The sequence below is a fragment of the Varanus komodoensis genome, unplaced genomic scaffold (genome assembly GCF_004798865.1).
Source record: "Varanus komodoensis strain SLA01 unplaced genomic scaffold, ASM479886v1 scaffold8, whole genome shotgun sequence".
In the NCBI taxonomy this organism is placed as follows: Eukaryota; Metazoa; Chordata; class Lepidosauria; order Squamata; family Varanidae; genus Varanus; species Varanus komodoensis.
In genome coordinates, this window is record NW_025336481.1 from 492,624 (window position 1) to 510,596 (window position 17,973).

Here is a 17,973-nt window from a genome sequence, read left to right on the forward strand (position 1 = left end):
GGGGAGGCTGCCTGGACAGCCAGGAAGGGCAGGCACGGGGCTCCGGGCCATGAACGGAGGAACACCTGGGCCCCAGCAGGGTGGTACGCTCTGCGTGTCGCTTTCCCTGGGCCCCTCCGGTCTGCAGGGTCTCCGGCCAGGCGTGCCTCTCTGGCACTCGTCAAGGCTTCCAGCGCACAGGCCGGAGCGCGCTGCAGCCCGCGGGCGCTTCCCCGGGGAGGAATGGCGCCGCCTTCCGGGCGCCACAGGGCTCTTCGACGCCGGATACCGCAGCTTCGCCGGGGCAAATTCCGGGCAGGCGCTAGGAGTCCGCCTTCACCGGTCTCCCGCTCCCAGGCTGGGAAGGCCGCCGCAAATGCGCCCGGTTCCGAGGCCAGCCCCGAGCTTGCCGCGGGGCGCGAAGCCCCTGCGGAGGCCGTGGCGGAACGTTTGGCGCGCGGAACGGAGGAGTCGCGGGCGCGGCTTCCGGGATCGCGGGCGGGCGGATTTCGGCGCTGCCCCTGAAGCCGCGGAGGCGCCAGCGCGAGCGGCGGCAGGTCGGCCGAGGGCCCCGGGGGGGGGGGGGGGGGGGGCCCCTGGGGGGGGGGTCGGTCGAGCGGTGCCCCGGCTGCCTGGCTGGGCAGCTGGCGGGAGGCTCGCCCTTCCTCCGCCGGGCCCGGCTCCGGGTCGCTGTGCAAGGCCGGGCCGGGGGCCGGGGGCCGGGGCGCGCTTGCTCGGGGGCGAGCCCGTGCATCCCGGGGGCCCCTCCCGGCTCGGGCCGGCTGCCGGCGCGCCCTCCGGGGCAAGGGCGCTCGCGGGGCGCGGGAGCGGGGGGGCCGGGCGCACCGGGCTCCCCACCGCCGCGGGTGGCGCTGGCGGGCACTGGGAGGCTGTGCCGGGCCGCCCTTGGCATGGCCGGGAGCGCGGGGGTGCGAGGACCGGCCCCCTTTCGCTCTGCTCTGTGTCGCCCTGGGGCAGAACGGGGGGCATCTGAGCAAGCTGCGAGCTGCAGGCCCCTCGGGCGACCCCCGGGGAAACCGGCTGAGCCCGAGCCCCGCGCCGCCCGGCGCCCGGAACAGCCGCTGACACGGCGCCCCCGCTGGTGCTTCCAGGAGGCCGAGATGCAGCGCTCGCTGGCCGCGCTGGCGGGAGCCCGGCTGCTGCGCCGGCGGCCCCCGCGCTGGACCGCGCAAGCCGCCCTCCGGGCCTCGGGCGCCGCTGGTCTGGATCCGGATCCGGGGACACGCGCGATGGCAGCGGAAGGCAAGGGCGGCCTGGAGAGCTTCCGCGCCAAGTTAGCCACGGGGCCGTCCTTGCTGCGTTTCCTGAGGGATGCTGCTCCGGTGCAGGACGGGCCCCGGTTGTCCGAGGACGCAGCGGAGGACCCTGCACCCTACCTCGACCCCGGCCCCGGCCCCCCGGCTGACGCTTCGAGAAAAGGTCTGTGCCGCGGACGCCTTCGCGGGCCGGGGGCTCCCCGGAGCAGCAGTGGGGGCCTCGGTTTAGCGTCGCGATCGGATCTCCCCAAGGAACGCCCCCTCTTTTTTCCAGTGTACCTGGAGAGCTACGGCTGCCAGATGAACGTCAACGACACGGAGATCGCCTGGTCCATCCTTCGGAAGCAGGGCTACCTGAGGACCAGCCGGCCAGAGGAGGTGCGGAGTGGGCCGGCCCTTGTGTGCGCAGCGGTATTCCAGGGCAGCCGACGGGGCCGTGCGCCCTGAGAGAGCCGCCCGGTCTCCGGCCGTGCCAGTGTGGCTGCTTGGGCAGAGTGTTGAGGCGCGGCATGTCCTAGCGGAGTGCCGAAGCTCCCAAGAGGCTGCTGCCTCGTTGGTCTGCTGGGAAAGGCGCTGAAAATCCAGTAATGACTTCCCCGCTGCAGTGGACTCAGGCCTTGCTTACGAGGAGCTGTATCCGTAAGCCGAGCAGCTGCACTGCAGGCCTGCTCTCGGTAGCCCAGCCCAGGGGCCGGACCCTGTGTCCTCCCTGCGGCTTACGGCGAACGCACGGCCCGTTGGCGCAGACGCGTTCCCCTTTTTGCGAGGAGCAAAGCAGGGCAGCTGCCCAGACCTGCTGGGCTTAGAGATCACGTTCCCCCTTCGGTTCTCTTCCCCTGCGCCGACCCTGTTTCCCTCTTTCCCCTAGGCTGATGTGATATTGCTCGTCACCTGTTCCATCAGGTAAGAGGCTGTTTCAGTTTCTTTGGTTTTAAAAAAGGACCCAGCCTGTGTCCCCCAGCAGAAGGTAAGGTAACCATGCAGGTGTTGCGGGGGGGGGGGCGCATCCTCCAGGATCCATTGCTGCTCGGCTCTTATGCTGCAGAGAAGACTTCTGTGGGGACTGGCTCTACCCCAAAGCACCTCAGCAGAAATGGACTCCCAGAATCGGAGGGATCGAGAGTTAAGACAGGTGTGGGGATGGCAGGTTGCCCTGTCGTTCGGAGTGGGTCTTTTCACACTCTGCTTGGAGGCCCGTTGGGTGGATTGGAGGCGATTGTGCGCGCATTGCGCTTCCTGCGTTTCAGGGAGAAGGCCGAGCAGACCATCTGGAACCGGCTGCGTCACCTCAAAGTGCTGAAATCGAAGCGGTCTCGGTCAAGTGTGCCTCTGCGGATCGGGATTTTAGGTAATGCTCGTGGCCGATACTGTGGCAAGGCCAAAGGGCTTGGGAGCCCTCCTGAACCCACCTGGGGCAGGACCACCTTGCGCCGACAGTCACAGGGTGGGCAGGTGGCTTTCAGAGCTGCCTCTGGGGGGAGCGAGGTCTGCATGACCACTGTGCCAGTGATGGGACCAGGGGCTGGATCTCCCTGCGGCCGAAACGCCCAGAAGTGCTTTGGGCCTCTCTGCCCCGCAGTTACCTGTCTCCAGGTCATTAGCCGGTTTGGGTTGGTCCACATGCACGCTTGTCCTGCGATAATTGTAGCACCCGGAGGGCTGCGCATGTGTGAATGGACCACGGTGGATCAGCTACCCCAGGCTGAACACCCTTTTCGCTTTTCATTGGGGTAATTTGCGGCTTTCGATCCTGAACAGGGGCCTAGGCAGCTGAAACGCGGGAGAGGAGCCCCCTGGGGTCTCGGGTTTGTCTTTTCAGCTGTGAATTGCAAAGAAACAAAACTGTTCAGACAGAAGGGAAATATAATGGGGCAGATCTGAGTATCTCCGTTATTCTTGAGCGAAGGCAGAGCAGGTGGACGTGCCCATTTGCACATGGCAGCCCCGTGGGTTGTCCGTGCGCCGTTGTGCCAGGTGCTCCTGAGCGTGCGGCTCAGCTGCCCTTTCTGGGAGCTCTGCTTCTTGGCCAGTCTCACGCAGGGCTCTGCTGGGGCACCGGACGTTCTGCTCAGCTGGTGCTGCTTCTGCCCCCCCGCCCCCCAGGCTGCATGGCTGAGCGGCTGAAGGAGCGGATCCTGGACCAGGAGAAGCTGGTCGACGTAGTGGCCGGGCCGGATGCTTACCGGGACCTTCCCCGGCTCCTGGCGGTGGCCGAGTCTGGCCAGCAAGCCGCCAACGTCCTCCTCTCGCTGGATGAAACCTACGCTGACATCTTGCCTGTTCAGACCAACGCCAGAGCGACGTCAGCATTTGTGTAAGAGTGGGGTGGGCTCGCTGCTGCTCCGTTTGGGCTCAGGAGCTGAGGGGTGGCGCGTCCCCAGGGGCTTACAAGTACCCAAGAACGACTCCGTTCAGACAGCACAACAATTCAAGAGTTTGGTGCGGGTTGTTGTTGTTGAAACATGGGTTATGCTTGTTTGAACAAACATATCCCTCTGGAAGTCCCTCCAAGGCTGTCACAAAGAGGAAGGTCAAGATCTCTTCTTGCTGATCCCAGAACGTAGGACACAGAATAGTCAGGTCAAGTTGCACCACCCAAGATTCAGGCTGGGCATCAGGAAAGGCTTCCTCACTGTCAGAGCAACACGACGGTGGGCTCTCCCACACTGGAGACATCCAAAAAGAAACTGGGCAGTCACCGGAGTGGAATAGTGCGAGTTGGTTCCTCGCAACAGCTGGGGGTTGGACGCGATGGCCTTCATGGCCCCTTCCAGCTCTCCCATTCTATGATTCCGTGAACCTGGCTGTGCTAAGAAGCCATTGCTCGCAAGCCATCAGTAACCTATGAAGGCAACTCCTGGTTTGTTGGATTGCGAACTGTGGGTTGTTCACCATGGTCGGTTTTCTGGGTCCAGACACCATAATAACCCTGGTTTCAACCGCGGTTGGTTTGGCGCCCACTCGCATTCAGGCCCTTGAGTGAGCGCCCCCCGTCTGAACCCGGCCAACCCAGCAGGCGCTCTCAGACGCGCCGGCTCGGCTCCTCCCGTATTTGTCCGCCGCTGCCTCCGGGCCGCGCGGGGGGCTTCTGTGAGAACAGGCCGCGAGGCGCGGCAGCCTGTGGCCGCACGGCCCTCCTGCTCACCCGGACGCCTTCCTCCTCCAGCTCCATCATGCGCGGCTGCGACAACATGTGCAGCTACTGCATTGTGCCCTTCACCCGCGGCCGCGAGCGGAGCCGCCCCCTGGCCTCCATCCTCCAGGAAGTGCAGATGCTCTCCGATCAGGTGATCGCTCGCGTGGGATCGACTGATTGCTTGGCTGGGTTTTATTTGCCGCCCCGTCCCCACGGGCTCTGACTCGCTTGCAAGAGTTCAGCCAGCCATGCTGATTTTGCGTTATTGCTAAGAATATCTGTATCTGTTTGTTTGTTTATTTATTTGCGCAATTTGCAGACCAATCTGCATCCATTCAAAGGATTAATGAAAGAGAAAACCGTAATAGCAGTAGCGTTAAAATAATAGTCAAGATGCAGAATGAAAGGTTTTAAGATCGGGTGTTGCCCGAAACCAGCCAGTGTTGGTGCCCGCTTGGTATTGGCTGAGGGGCTTTGCAGAAGGGCGGATGGGGCACCCAAGGACCTTCCAGCCCAGCTGTGGGAGGACCGAGCTCCGCGTGGAACTGGCAGGCTGCCCAGTAGCAGGGTTCTCTGGGTTGCTAATCAAACCATAAAATGCTACTAGAAACAAAACCCCACAAAAGCCAGAATAAACAGGCTCAGAAGGCTGGAGTGGGCCAGCCAGTCTCCCTGGGGGAGGCATTCCAGAGCTGGGGTGCCCCACCAAGAGGTCATGTGAGCGGAGCCGGCTGGTGCCAGAGGTCAGACTAGATGACCTGGGAGGTCCCTTCTGACTCGCTCTGTTTCTATGCCTTTTTCCGGTGGCCATCTACAGATCTCACTGGTTGCAGGGGGGTCCTTATTTTTGTCTCTGCTGCTGTGGGGCGGTCATGGGCCCTCCGACAAGGCTGCCTTTGCTTGAAGCCGGGTTAGACAGAGGCAGAGATGCCTTCTCTCCGGGGGGATGGAGGAAACACGGAAGTGGGTGTCGTGAGAGTGCCCATCTTCCCCTCCATTCAAGTCCTGTGGGAGAAGCGTGCCTGGCAATGCAGAGCTATGGCTCAGCTGTGTGTGCCCCCCCCCCGGCCCCCTCTACTTCTGCCTGTGGGGTGTGAAGCAGGTTCGATGTTGCGGTTGCGCGATATTAACAAAATACCAGCGGTGGAGGGGCCGATGTGGCTTGGCAGCTCCGCGGGTGCTTCTGGTCGAATCCTGCCACGTGCTGTGCCGAGCGCGGAGTCTCTTCCGCGGGGGGGGGGGGGGGCTGGCTGGCCTTGCTGGCAGGGCCCCGCTCTGCTGCTCCTACCAGTCTTGAGATCGGAGACGCAGGCAAGACCTGGCCCAGTTCGCTTCTGGTCCGGATTTACTTAGTTCGCACCTTCCAGGCAGAACACCAAACTGGGCTCGAGGTGCGGCTGATGCCTGCGCATCTCCGGACTCGGAATGTGATTCTTGGACCAACGTGGTGGTTAGCGTGTGCGCGTGTGAAAAACAAGCACTTTCTAAAAAGTCCATTGATGGACAAAGAGAAGAATGTGTGCATTTCGAAGAAGTGCACAGCTCTGGAAAGGTTTGCATGGAAACATGCCCAGATTTTCCTGAGGAAAAGAAAAACAGCTCACCAACTGATCATGGATTCGTACAAGCTTTGAGGGGGAATTTGGAGAATTTCGGGATGCTCGACCATTGTTGGTCTGTGCATCCTTGTGTGAAGGAGACCTTCCTTCTTGTGGCGCCCAGCCCGGTTTCCTCAGTTCGGTGGTTGTCTCCAGACGGATGGTTCTTGCAGGTTTCTGAAACCATCCAGAAAAGAGCGAGATGCTTGGATTGCTGCCACGTGCTTTGTACGGGGGTGTCCTGGCACTTTGTCTGGACTTGCTGAGTGGCGCAGAGGGTGCAGCTGGCGGGCCGAGCTGGGCGCTTGGCCGTGTGCTTCTCACGCAGGCGCCCCTGGGCTGGCAGCTCTTAGCCTCTGGGCCGCGTTTGGGGTCCTGCTCTGGCAGGGGTCCCGTGGCACCTCACTTCCCTCCTGGAGCACCCCCTGGCCACTGGGCATCTCCAGAGGCGCTGGCCCACGGCCCGGCTCCCTCCGGCCAGCCCCGGGAAGGCTGCCTTGGAAACCCTCGCTTCCTCTGACCCCGACCGGCTGGTTGTCCGGCCGGCCTCCCCTTCCCAGGGTGTGAAGGAGGTGACCCTCCTGGGCCAGAACGTCAACAGCTACCGGGACACCTCCGAGGCCCAGTTCCTCGCGGCGGCGACGCCAACGCGCCTGAGCCACGGCTTCAGCACTGTCTACAAAGCCAAGCGGGGCGGCTTGCGCTTCGCAGAGCTCCTGGACCGCGTCTCTGCCATCGACCCCGAGATGAGGATCCGGTTTACTTCGCCGCACCCCAAGGACTTCCCGGACGAGGTGGGTGTGACGTGGGCTGGGGGACCTGGGGGGTGAGCGCTCGCCGGCCCGCAGGCCGGGCCTCGCCTGACTCGCTGTTCTCGGCAGGTCTTCGTGCTCATGCGGGAGCGGCCGAACGTCTGCAAGCAGCTGCACCTCCCGGTCCAGAGCGGCAGCACCCGCGTCCTCGAGGCCATGCGGAGAGGGTCAGTGGCGGGGGGGGGCGTCCTGAAGCGCAGCCCACCCGGCCCCGGCCCCGGCCCCGGGCGCCTTCGCCAGGCTGGCCAAGCGCAGAAGCGTGCCGTCGCTCCCGGGTCGGCGTGGCCCTGCTGCCTGGCTCCGCGCAAGGGGCCCTGCTCAGGCCGCTGCTGCTCACAGTGCACCTTCCTCCCAGGTACACGCGGGAGGCCTACCTGGAGCTGGTGCGCCACGTCCGGGACATTTTGCCAGGTAGGCGCTGCAGCTCCGCTCCCCGCTTGCCCCCCCCCCCCCCGCCCCGGGCCGCCCCCGGGGCCGCCCCGGGCGGGGGGGCGAGAGGGGGGGGTCTGGCTGGGCTGGGCTGGGCTGGGCTGGGCTGCGTCGCGTGAGGTCGTGCCGCTGCCGGGCGTCCCCAGAGGAGCTGGACTGCCGCCCGTGGGCACCGGCGCATCGCGGGGGCGGCCGGCTGGGGAAGGCTGCCCCGCTGCAGCCTCTTCTGTCGGCGCTCGTGCCTCCGGGACCCTGAGCCTGGGGAGGCCGCTGGTGCACCGGAGCGTAGCCCACAGGTGGGGCTGCGTGTGGGACTGTGTCCTACCCCCCAGGAAAGGCCCCCCCCGTTTTGTGCAGCCCCCTTCTTTGGGGCAAGGTCCATCACGTGCCTCCAGAGGTCAACATGCTGTGGAGGGCCGACGGGGAGCGAGGGAGCACGTGGGCGGCTGGCCGGAGGGCAGCCCACCACTCTGGCTTCTGGGAATTCACCCCAACTGTTCTGAAGTGTGTGTGTTCCTGCACTCCTCAGGGTGCCTCTTCCCCCCTTGGGAATAAGGGGCGGGAGGTGAGTGGGGTGGCGGCATCTCCTTTCGGCTTTTTCTAAAGGAGCATCAGACGCCCTTATTCTGGTGCGGAGCTGCCGGGATGCGCCTTGCCAGGCCTAGTTGTGCGACGGGCGCGTGCGTGGCTGGGGTGCTGCGGCCGGTTTGGGGCCGGTGCCCCAGTGGCAGTGCCCAGCGAGCGCCTCACTTCGGCCCCCGCTGTGCCAGGCATCCACCTCAGCAGCGACTTCATCACCGGCTTCTGCGGGGAGACGGAGGCCGAGCACCTGGAGACGGTGTCGCTGATGCGGGAGGTCCGCTACCACGTGGCCTTCATCTTCGCGTACAGCGAGCGCCAGGTGAGGAGCGAGTCTCGCGTTCCTGGCAAACCGCTCCCCAGGCTTGTGCACCTGGGAGGCCGGCCCTAGGCGACGGCGCTCCCGCACCTCCTCGGCCCGGCTTTCCAAAAACCGAGCGCAGCTTTCTGTGCTCGGCTGGGGGGAGCCCCTCCCATGAGCTTCGCCCCTCCCAACCCCCCTTTCTAGCAAAAAGCTGCCTGAAGTGGAATAATTGAGCTGGAAGCCCGTCAGTGTCCCGGAGGTGTTGGGCTATGCCTTGCGTGTGTCCCCGTCCACACTCTGAGCCCGGGGTGATGCACACGTGACTGCAAAATGCAGCCCCCCCCCCGCCTCCCCGTGCTGCTTGTCTCTGGGTCACCGGCTTCCTCTTCCCCCAGAAAACCCGGGCGTTCCACCGGCTGCAGGATGACGTGCTGCCGGAAGTCAAGCAGCGGCGCCTCCGGGAACTCGCGGCCGTCTTCCGGGAAGAGGCCGCCCGGGCCAACGCGGCCGCCGTGGGGCGCAGGCAGGTTGTTTTGGTGGAGGGGGTGAGTGTCGCTTGGCAGAATGGCGCTGGAGCCAGGAGGGCGGGTGGGAGCCGTTTGCACGCGAGAGCCCCCCGGATCAGGCCGGGCCCAGACTGGGTGGTGGGCCGTGCCGGAGAGCACACTGGGGGGCGAACGGGCCCCGGCATGTGTTGGGTCATCCCAGGCTGCTGGCCGCAGAACGGCAGGCTTGAGACGAGAGAGTCGGAAAACGCCTCATGGAAGGAGCAGCCAGCGTGTGGGGGGCGCGCCGTGTCGGAGTCACCAAAGGGGCGACGGGCAGCCCCCGCCAGGGACGCTTTGCACTGGGCTGGACTCGACGCAGAGGCCCCGTCCAGGCAGCCGCTCCGCTGCCTCGTGCAGAGCTTGAAGCCGTGGCGCCAGTGCGGCATTTATAGGAGCAGGCGGCTACAGAGCCGTCGGTGCCCATGGCCTGGCTCTCGGAGCCGAGCGGACCCTTCGGCTTGAGGGTGGGAAGCCGAGGGCAGCGACCTCTCGTGCTCCAGCTGTGGCTCTCCCTTCCCGAGGGGCCAGGGGCTGCCCAGGGCGAGGGCAGAGCCATTTCAGCTGCTGCTCAGTGTGCGTCCGGATCGCGCACCCGGGAATGGGCGACTCGGAGGCCAGGATGTCTGGAGGGCCGCGGGTCCCATCATCCCTCACCCTGGCTAAGCCAGCTAGGGCTGATGGGCACTGCAGGCCCGCACTGCTGGAGGGCCAGAGTTGGGGGTGTAATGCCACCCGGCCATGCCTGGAAGGAAACGGGGGGGGGGGTCCCAGGCCCGTGACGACGCCCTGCCTCTTCGGACCCAGCCAGCCAGCGGAGCCCGTCACCGCCCTGGGCCTGCTTTGATTCCAGGGCTGCCTTGGGACTGGCCGAAGCGGGGGCTGAACCGGGGGCGGGGAGGCTAGGAAGGAGACAGGCCACGTGGGGTGAGCGCAGGCCATTCCAGCGCCACCTCGGGTGCACGTCTGCCCCCCCGGCACCCGTGGGACGATGCCACGGCTCCCCACGGCCGCCCGCTCACGCGGCACGGGAAGCCCCACTCCGGCAGCGGCTCTGAAGGGGCTCGCGCGGCTTCTTCTCCAGCACAGCAAGCGCTCCACCCGCGACTTGTGCGGCAGGAATGACGGCAACGTCAAAGTCATCTTTCCAGACGTGGAGGTGGAGGACGGCACCGGCTCGGGGGCCACGGTCCGAGCCCAGCCGGGCGACTACGTCCTGGTGGAGGTGAGCTGCCAGCCCCGGGGAGAAGCCGCCCTGTGGCGAGGGCCGCCTCGCGCCGTCGCGCCCTGCACGGAAGGAGGCAGCGGTCGGCGGGATCTTTCCGGGGGAGACCTGGTGCGCCGAGGGCGATTCCCGTGTGAGGGAGGTGGGAGCTCCCCTGGCTGGTGTTGCAGTTGGTGACCCCGCACAACCCGCCCCCTCTCTGCCTGTCTGTGTCTCCCGCCCCCCTCCGTCCAGATCTCTTCCGCAAACTCCCAGACGCTCAGGGGGACGCCACTACGCCGGACGTCGCTGAGGGAGTCCGCAGCGCTTCTCTGATGCGTCCCCGAGCGAGGTCAGGCCGGTGGCTCGGAGGACGGAGGGCTCCCGGGCTGGGACCCCGCCACGGCTCTTCCCTGGACCTGGTCCGGCACAGTGAGATGGACTGGCGGCTCAGACACGCACCTCGGCCTGGACCTGGGGGGCCTTCCGGGGCTCCCGCTCTTGCTCTGGTCCAGCCGCTGCTCCTCCCTGCGCTCTTGTGCCGCGCGAAGCTTGCCCGTCCTGGCAAGAAGGAGCAAGACGAGGCGCTCGGAACGCGCAGCAGGAGCTGTGGCGGAAGACGCGGGGAGCAGCGGGGTGGGAAGATGGTGGCCGGCCGGCTGGGAAGAAAGCAGCGTGGGCCTCGCATTTGCACCGCTATTGCCGCTCCGGCCTGTGTGCTGCATTTATAGACGTTTCCCGTGGGTCTCCTGGCAGCGGTCGCCTGACTGCTGGAGTGCTTTTTCCGTCCGTGCTCACAGCCCCGTCTCCCCCGAGTCCTCCCCGAGGCTGCTCCCGCGTTATGTGGGGCCAGGGGATCCTTCCTGGGGGAAAGCGTGCCTGAGCGTCCGACAGCCTCCTCCCACAGCAACCGGCTGGCGCACCATGACGGGGTGCGCCCCGGGGCACATTTCAGCCTGACTGGGGCAGGGCTTGTGAGCGAAAGGAAGCGGAACAAATGAGTGTGTGGATATCCCGAAAGGATGTTGGAACGGCTTGTTGGGCGCATTTTACGGCCATACGCAAGGAAGGGGCTCTGCGTGCCCCCTGCTGGGGGGAAAGTGGCATTCTTTCCAAGTTCCCGCGACTCTGCCCCGAGACACACCCCATAAGCCGTGTAAATGAAGAGCGTGTGCAGGCTTGGAGTTGATTTTGCAAAATGTATTTATTCAGCCAGAGCCCCGTGATCCCAGAGACAGCGCAACCAGTCGGAGTGCGCCTTCATGTCGCACCTCGTGATAATTAAAACGTATTTTCCAGCTTTACAAGCCTGCCGTCGTGGCTCAGGCCTCTCTGATTCAACAGCAGCAGCATTAGGACACACCGCAAGGCAAGCAAGCACGGCTTACAATCTTCGGGGCAGGAGGCCCCCCGGCACCCAGAGGAGGGGGTCGCCTGCACCGCCCTCCTGGCGTGATCATGCTGGCACTGTGGGCAGAGGGTTCTGCCAGTGAGGCGGTGCAGCCCCCGCGCCCCTCCTGCGGGAAGCCAGGGGCCCGGGGCGGGCTGCTAGTCCGGCGGACCCTCCCGGGCCGCGCTGTCGGCTTCTGGGCCACACCGGGCTGCGGTGGGCGAGCTTGGCTCTGGGTGCTGCTGGCGCAGCTGTTTCTCCTCTCCGGATCAGGCCCTCTCGGATGTGCAGGACGGCCTGGGGCAGCGCAGACAGGAAGTCCCTCCCTCCCTCCCTCCCTCCCTGCTGTGGGTGCCCTTTAGCAAATGGATCCACGAGTAACGGCAGCAGACACCTCTCGCTGCCTCCGCAGTGGTGGGGAGTGGAGGCACCCCCTCCCAGTCCTCAACTTCTGGGACCCCTGTCCTAGCCCCAACCTCTCCCCGCCCCCCCCATTTGTGAAGCTCTGGGAAGGGCTGGTCATCCCAAGGCGAGGAAGACTTCCGTGCGCTTGGCCGGCCGGTGGGAGCGTTGAAGGCATCTCTCCCAAGCCGGCAGCTTGCCCGCCACTTCAGAAAGGTGGGACTAGGCCAGGCGCTGTGCCCAGCCGGCCCTGCTTCGGAGCCAGGGGGGGCTGCCCCGGGCATGCTGCGGGCACCGGGAGGGCCGGCCCGGCCCCGTTGGGCGCCAGGCGGCAGGAAGGTCTGGGGCACAGGCCCCGCTCCGTTGAGTCGACCCAGCGGAAGGGCAGAGGGGGCAACAGGGCTTGAGCTTCTCCCCTTCAAGGCACTCCCCCCCCCCGGCTCTGCGGGGGCCTTGCTCTGGCGAGCAGCGTCTCTGGCCTCGGGAGTGCCTCACCTGGGAGGTGGCCACCTCCGGGTCACAGATGCCCCGCCAGGCGACAGGGTTGGCGCTCGCTCTTGGAACGCGCCTTCAGGGAGGGATGAGGAAGTCGCGCACGAGCCCCCGAGGTGAGGGGATGCTGGGGGTCCTGCTCCCGGCTTGCCTCCGAGCGCCCCGGCTCCCTCCGCAGCCTCTGCCTTGGTGTATGCGAGGCAGCCCGAGAGCCATTTCACGGGAGAGCCGGGCACAGCCCCGTCGCGTGGCAGGAATGGGCCGCCTCGTAGCCCCGCTGCCCCCGGTGCGGGTGCAGGCTCCGTGGGGCGGGGCAGGGCAGGGGGTGAGGGGCTCCCAGTGGGCCGGTGCATTTACGGTTCAGCACGCTGAGGGTCTTGCGCACGACGGCTTCGCCCAGGGCTTGTTCTGCGCCTTCTGGAGGGAAGACGCGGCGACATTTACTCTAGGCAGCCGCTTCCCCGTTGGAAGCAGCCCAGGGATGAGGCGGGCAAGTGGGGGAGCGCCGAGGGACCTGCGGTGCAGCAAAAGACCCCCTCTGCGGCCCCCCAGATGTGCTGAATCGCAGCTGCATGCCCAGAACATCTGGAGGTACTGCGCTGGGGAAGGTCGTCCTCGAAAGAGCAAGCCAGAGCCCACGGCAGGGCGCCCGGGTTTGCCCTCCCCGGCGAGGCTCCTGTTCTGCATTGGTGGCACCCACAGCCTGCTCTCCGCATCTGAAGTGGCTGCGGGCACCGGGGGGTCTCACGTGCTTCAGGTGGCCTGCTCAGGACCCAGAGGAGCCACCGGGATCCTCCTGCTTGCTCCTCTTGCCGCCCTCCTGTTTCCTTTCTCTCTCAACCCCATAATCTCTCGACTGAGTCCCCCCCCGGGACCCTGGACGCACGCAGGGGCTTGCTGGGAAACGTGGCTGCCAGCAGAACCTCCCAGGCTGACGGGGCTTTTTGCAAGGAGAGCTGGATCCACCCTTCCCCAGACACGACTGGCTGCGTCTTAGAAGAGCCGGAGAGCAGAAACGCACTTGCAACCATGCCTGCTTTTGGTGTGGAAGTTAACACGTCGCTGCCACTGTGAGAGCAGCAAGCCAAAGGCAAAATCAGCCCAGCTGCCCCGCCGGAGGTCAGGTCGCCCCTCTGGGCCACTTGCCGTCCAGTGCAGCAGCCAAGCCTCTGTCTAACTGGATCAGGTCAGGAGGTCAGACTAGATGGCCCAGGGGATCCCTTCTGACTCGCTCTGCTTTCTATGTTTCTAACAGGCCGTGTGCCCCCTGCAGCCGGCCCACCAACCTGGTCTGTGTTTAGGGGGGGCTGGTCCCTACTCCTCCTGGCCACCCATCTGTGGCGCCAGAGTTTGGGCTCAGGAAAGCAGCACAGGCACGGGTTCCACAGATGGAATCTGCTTTTTCAGCCCTCCCCGAGCTGGAGGCCCCCCGAGAGTGCCGGACCGCACCTCCCGTGGGATCCCTGGCCACGTGCGTACCCCTTGGCCATCACCATGGGAGCAGCCGCTAGCGCGACAGCTGCCTCTGGCTGGCCGGCCGGCCTGTCATGGCCTCTGCCGTACTAACCGCCTGCACCCAGCACAGGTGTGCCAGCTGCCCGGCCCTCTGCACGAGCCTCAGAGCCACCGGGGGGCAAGCCACCCCCCCCGAGGGGGGGGGGGGGGGGGGGGGCTACATTTGGCTTGCAACTGCAGTCCTTTGCGCGAGCTGGGAACGGGAGCAGCGGCCACAGTGCTGGCTCGGGAGACAGGAAACGCGGGCCTTGCCTTTGAGGGGACCGCAGCCCACCTCGCCCTTGCCTGGCCTCCCCCGAGAGGGTGGCAGTGAGCCCGGGGCAGCACTGCGAGCGACGGCTTCACGCCTGGGAAGGAGATGCGTGAGGCTGCTGACCCTCACACTGGTGACACCCGGAACTTGCAGGCCTCTCGTGGGAGTCCTGGCCTGCCTCGCAAGGCCGTTGCCATGCGTGCCAAGATACAGGCATGCGCGGCGCTCCTAAAGCACCTGGACTTGGGCTGCCCCGGAGCTTGGTGGTTCGTGACTGTCCTGCGTGTCCTTGGTCCCCGTTCCGGCCCCGGCAGCCTCGCCGGTGAGGGCTTGGGAGCGCTCCATCTGGAACCCCAGGCGATGCGGTGGTGCCAGGCCGTGCGAGCCCGTGGCTGCCCCATGGAACGAGCTGCTAACGGGTCTGCTAGACGATGAGAAGGCCTGACCTGTCTAGGGAAGGCCTGGCAATCCGCCTGCTTCCCGAAACTTCAAGAGCCGTTTTCAAACGCACATCCTGCAGGCAGACAATGGGAGTCCATCACTGGTCCTTCCCCCCCGCCCTTGCTTCCCAGTCGCTCGCTCTCAGTGGGGATGGCCCAGGAGGCCTGATGCGCTGCCGTGGCGCCAGGGGAGGGAGGCCCGGGTGGTGTATTTCAAGCAGCATCTGTGATACAGCTTCCCATTCTGCCTCTGAGCACCGAAAAAAATGTTCGCACCGGCCCACCTCTGCGCTTGCCTCCTCTGCATAAGAATCTGGAGTTTGCATGCAGACACAGATCAGATATTCTCAGCAGCCTCTTTTGATCCACAGGATCCCAGGCTTGCTTGTTCTACTGAGCATTATAATAGTGTGGTTTAAATTCCGAGTAAGTTGCTGCCTCAGCCCTTGGCTGTCCAGGTGCCGGACCTGCCCCACAGCCAGGGCGGGACGCGGAGGCCCGGCAGGGGCCAAGGCGCCAGGCGGGGTGCAGAACGGAGCACAAGGACGCTGGATTCGGATCGGGCGGGGGGTGAAAATTGGCAGAAGAGACACCGCTAATTCAAGATACGCCGAAGATACCAGACTATTGGCGGAAAGTAGCGATGGCTTGAAATGAGTCTTGGCACAAGTGCGAGAAGAAAGTACAACAGCAGGACTGCGGCCGAACATTGAGAACGCAAAAGTCCTTCCGCAGACGGAGCGCGGAGCTTCAGTGTTAAAATGAAGAAACAGAACCCAGAAAGATGTCGCATCGTCGGGCTCAGCCACGCTCTGGAAGGGAGGCTGCAGCCCAGAAATTCGAAGAAGGCCGAGGCGCGGGAGGGCCGCAGCGAAGGAGCCCGAGGAGGCCGTCGAGCGCAGGGGCGTCTCACCGGAGAGCAGGCCAAGCTCATCCGCACTCGTGCTCCCGATCTCCATGTCCGGGTGGGGAAGCTGCACAGGGAAGAGAGCCGGCAGGAACTGCTGCATTTGAAACGTGGTCCAAACATGGCGCTGGAGGAGAGCTCTGCGAAAGAGGAGCAAGGAGGTCCTAGATCAAGTCAAGTCAGAACTTTCCTTGGAAAAAAAAAAAGAAACTGAGGCCGTCCTACTTTGGGCACATTATGAGAAGACAAAATTTGAAGAAGACAATAAAGCTCTGGAAGGTTGAAGGCCGAAGAAGAGGAAGGCCAAACATGAGACGGCTCGTGTTGGTGCATATTCCAAACAAATCTTCCGCCCGATGTGGTGTTTATTTCCCGGCTCTCGCATTCAAATGCAGGCATTGATCATGGTGAAAAAAAAAGTATTTCCCCAATTTTTTGGATCAAGGTTGGGGTTCAAAAAGACCCAGAGATCCAGGCATATTTGCACAGACGCAGATGAGGGTTTTAAGGACCGAATATGCTCCTCAGTAGGATTTTCTCTGGACTCAGCCCTGGCTTGGCTTTGGCTGCATGACCCCAAGACTTCCAGGACCTTCTAGTAATGTGTCCAAGCGATGTGTCTGTTCCTCCAGGTCCGACTGTGGACCACCAAACAGCTCTGGGGAGACCTGCTGGAAGAACAGGCATCAAGAAAACGTTGAGCAAAGGAGCCACCTCAGCTCTGCCCTCTTTGACTCCTGGTTGTAAGCACAGGGATATTCAGCTGAAAACTGGATTTTGGAAGGGCTTTTCTGTGCAAAGAACACGTTTTATTCTTTCCTCTTATGCTGTGTCTTTTTAGAATGTAGGCTTGAGGGCCAGGGCTGAAGTCTTTCTAAACTGGCCTGGAAGCCTTTTTGTTTGGGTGAAGGGCAGGGTAGAAACTTCTTAAAAGAGTGGGCACCAGGCAAACCTCTCTGGGGAGGTAATTCTCAGTCAAGGGGCCTCCAGTGAAAAGGCCCTGCTTCTTGCAGTCGCATTGCAGGCCGTGCCTCATCTGAGAAGAGCCTCGCAGGCTGCGTGAAGGCAGCGATGGGCACCCTGCACAGGACAGAGGCCCTCCTCCAGACCCCGAGGGGCCCCGAATCCTAAAAAGCTTTCAGGGTTAGGTGACTCTCTTTGAATTGGGCCCAGTGATGGGCCAAGGGTCACCGAAACGTCACTGCACTGGCCTAATCTGCTCATGAGGACCACTCCGTTGTGCACCAACGGGTTTTCCAAAGCCAGCCCTGACTGGGGGGGTGGGGGAGGTGGATGGTGGGGGGGCACCCACACAGGCCTCGCCCTGTGCTCCACTGGGGGACCCCCTGGGAGCACGCAGCTGCCCACGGCGGAGGCAGGACCGGCTCCACCTGGCCCCGGCCCAGCCACGTGCCTCTTCGGAGCTTCCCGAATGCCGCAGGAAGAGGCCGCTCTTGGCTCTCCGTTGAGGACAGACCAGGGGAGGGGCGGGGGGGGGGGGCATCTGTGTGCAGAGACCTGCAAAGCCCAGGGGTGTTTACACCCGGAAGTGCCTCTGAGTGGCCACACCAACCGCCACGGGCTCCCCTCGTGCGCGCTTCCTTAGATAAGGCGCAGATTAGGAGTGGGAGCCTGGAGTGGACAAAGGGCGAAGTGTTTCTGCCCCTCATCCGTCCGGTTCCTTCACCTGATTACCAAGCGGCCTGTTTGCCTGCGGTCTCGGGACTTCAGGACACTGAGAGATTGTCCACCCTGCCCCATGGGGAGCCCGAAAGGCCCTGAAAGGACGCACCTGCTCTCGGACTCCTTCTCATTGTCTCTCTGCGTGGGCTCCGGTTTGGGGGTGCTGGGCCAGGCCCCCTCAGGGAGCCCCTCTCCTGGCCGCCGCGTCACCAGCTCTTCATCGCTGTCCCTGCTTGCTCGCCCGCTTGCTCGCTCGCATGGCAACCTCTCCTCTCCCCACCAGTGCCTTTTTACCAGGGGCACCGGGTGCAGGTGCGAGCCCTTGACGCCCCCCCCCCCGCAACCCCCAGTGCCGGGCCTGCCATCTCCCTCCCACTCCTGCTGCGTGGCCCCACTGGCACGGGAGGAAAAGGGGCTTCGGGTGCAGCACTGAGCCGCTCGTTCGTGCTGCCGCGTGAGATGCAGGAGAAAGCAAGCAGCCCCCCACGACTTCCTTCCCCCAGCTTTCTCAGAGTCCTCTCGGCTTGGCTCACTTTGCAACTTAATGCGATTGCTTCTAATATATGCAGTTTTAAAAGCCTGGAGAGCACCTCTGCGAAATTCAGAGAAGTCCACATTTCAAAGGATAACCGGGCTTCTTTTTGCATTAAGTACATTTGCGTTAGTATGCGTAACAGCGACAACTGCAGTGGTCCTTGCACAGTAGCCGGCTCTGTCCCTGGTCCTTTGTCATTTGCACGACGCCTGGGTCCCTCCGCCTGCATGCGCCCCTGGGGGAGGGGTTTCCCTCCCCCCTCCACGCATCTGGGGGCACCCCTGGTGGGAAGGCAAGCCTTGACCTCTGTGCTGCCTCCTTCTTGCTGGGCCCCGCTTCTCTAAGGGTTTTGCTTCCGAGCCAGAAGACCAGAGAGGCCCCCACTGTTCCGCTGAGCTTCAGTGGCGCCACGGTCCAGTTGGAAATGCCGCCCCGGCAGGAAGAGCCCCTGCAGCCCCCCCCCCCCCCCGAAGAAAGGCCAAAAAGCAGGCCC

The 17,973-nt window shown here is 64.3% G+C and overlaps 1 protein-coding gene across 1 annotated transcript; it reads left to right on the forward strand.

Moving 5' to 3' along the window:
• The first annotated feature begins 1,085 nt into the window (after positions 1-1,085).
• CDK5RAP1 (CDK5 regulatory subunit associated protein 1) lies at positions 1,086-11,167 on the forward strand. Its single transcript, XM_044455635.1, has 13 exons — positions 1,086-1,419; positions 1,531-1,634; positions 2,125-2,159; positions 2,504-2,604; positions 3,360-3,570; positions 4,423-4,543; positions 6,551-6,784; positions 6,872-6,969; positions 7,158-7,213; positions 8,002-8,132; positions 8,510-8,659; positions 9,744-9,884; positions 10,119-11,167. The coding sequence occupies exons 1-13, from the start codon at positions 1,101-1,103 to the stop codon at positions 10,197-10,199; spliced, it is 1,782 nt and encodes a 593-aa protein (XP_044311570.1). The 5' UTR covers positions 1,086-1,100; the 3' UTR covers positions 10,200-11,167.
• The last annotated feature ends 6,806 nt before the right edge of the window (positions 11,168-17,973 follow it).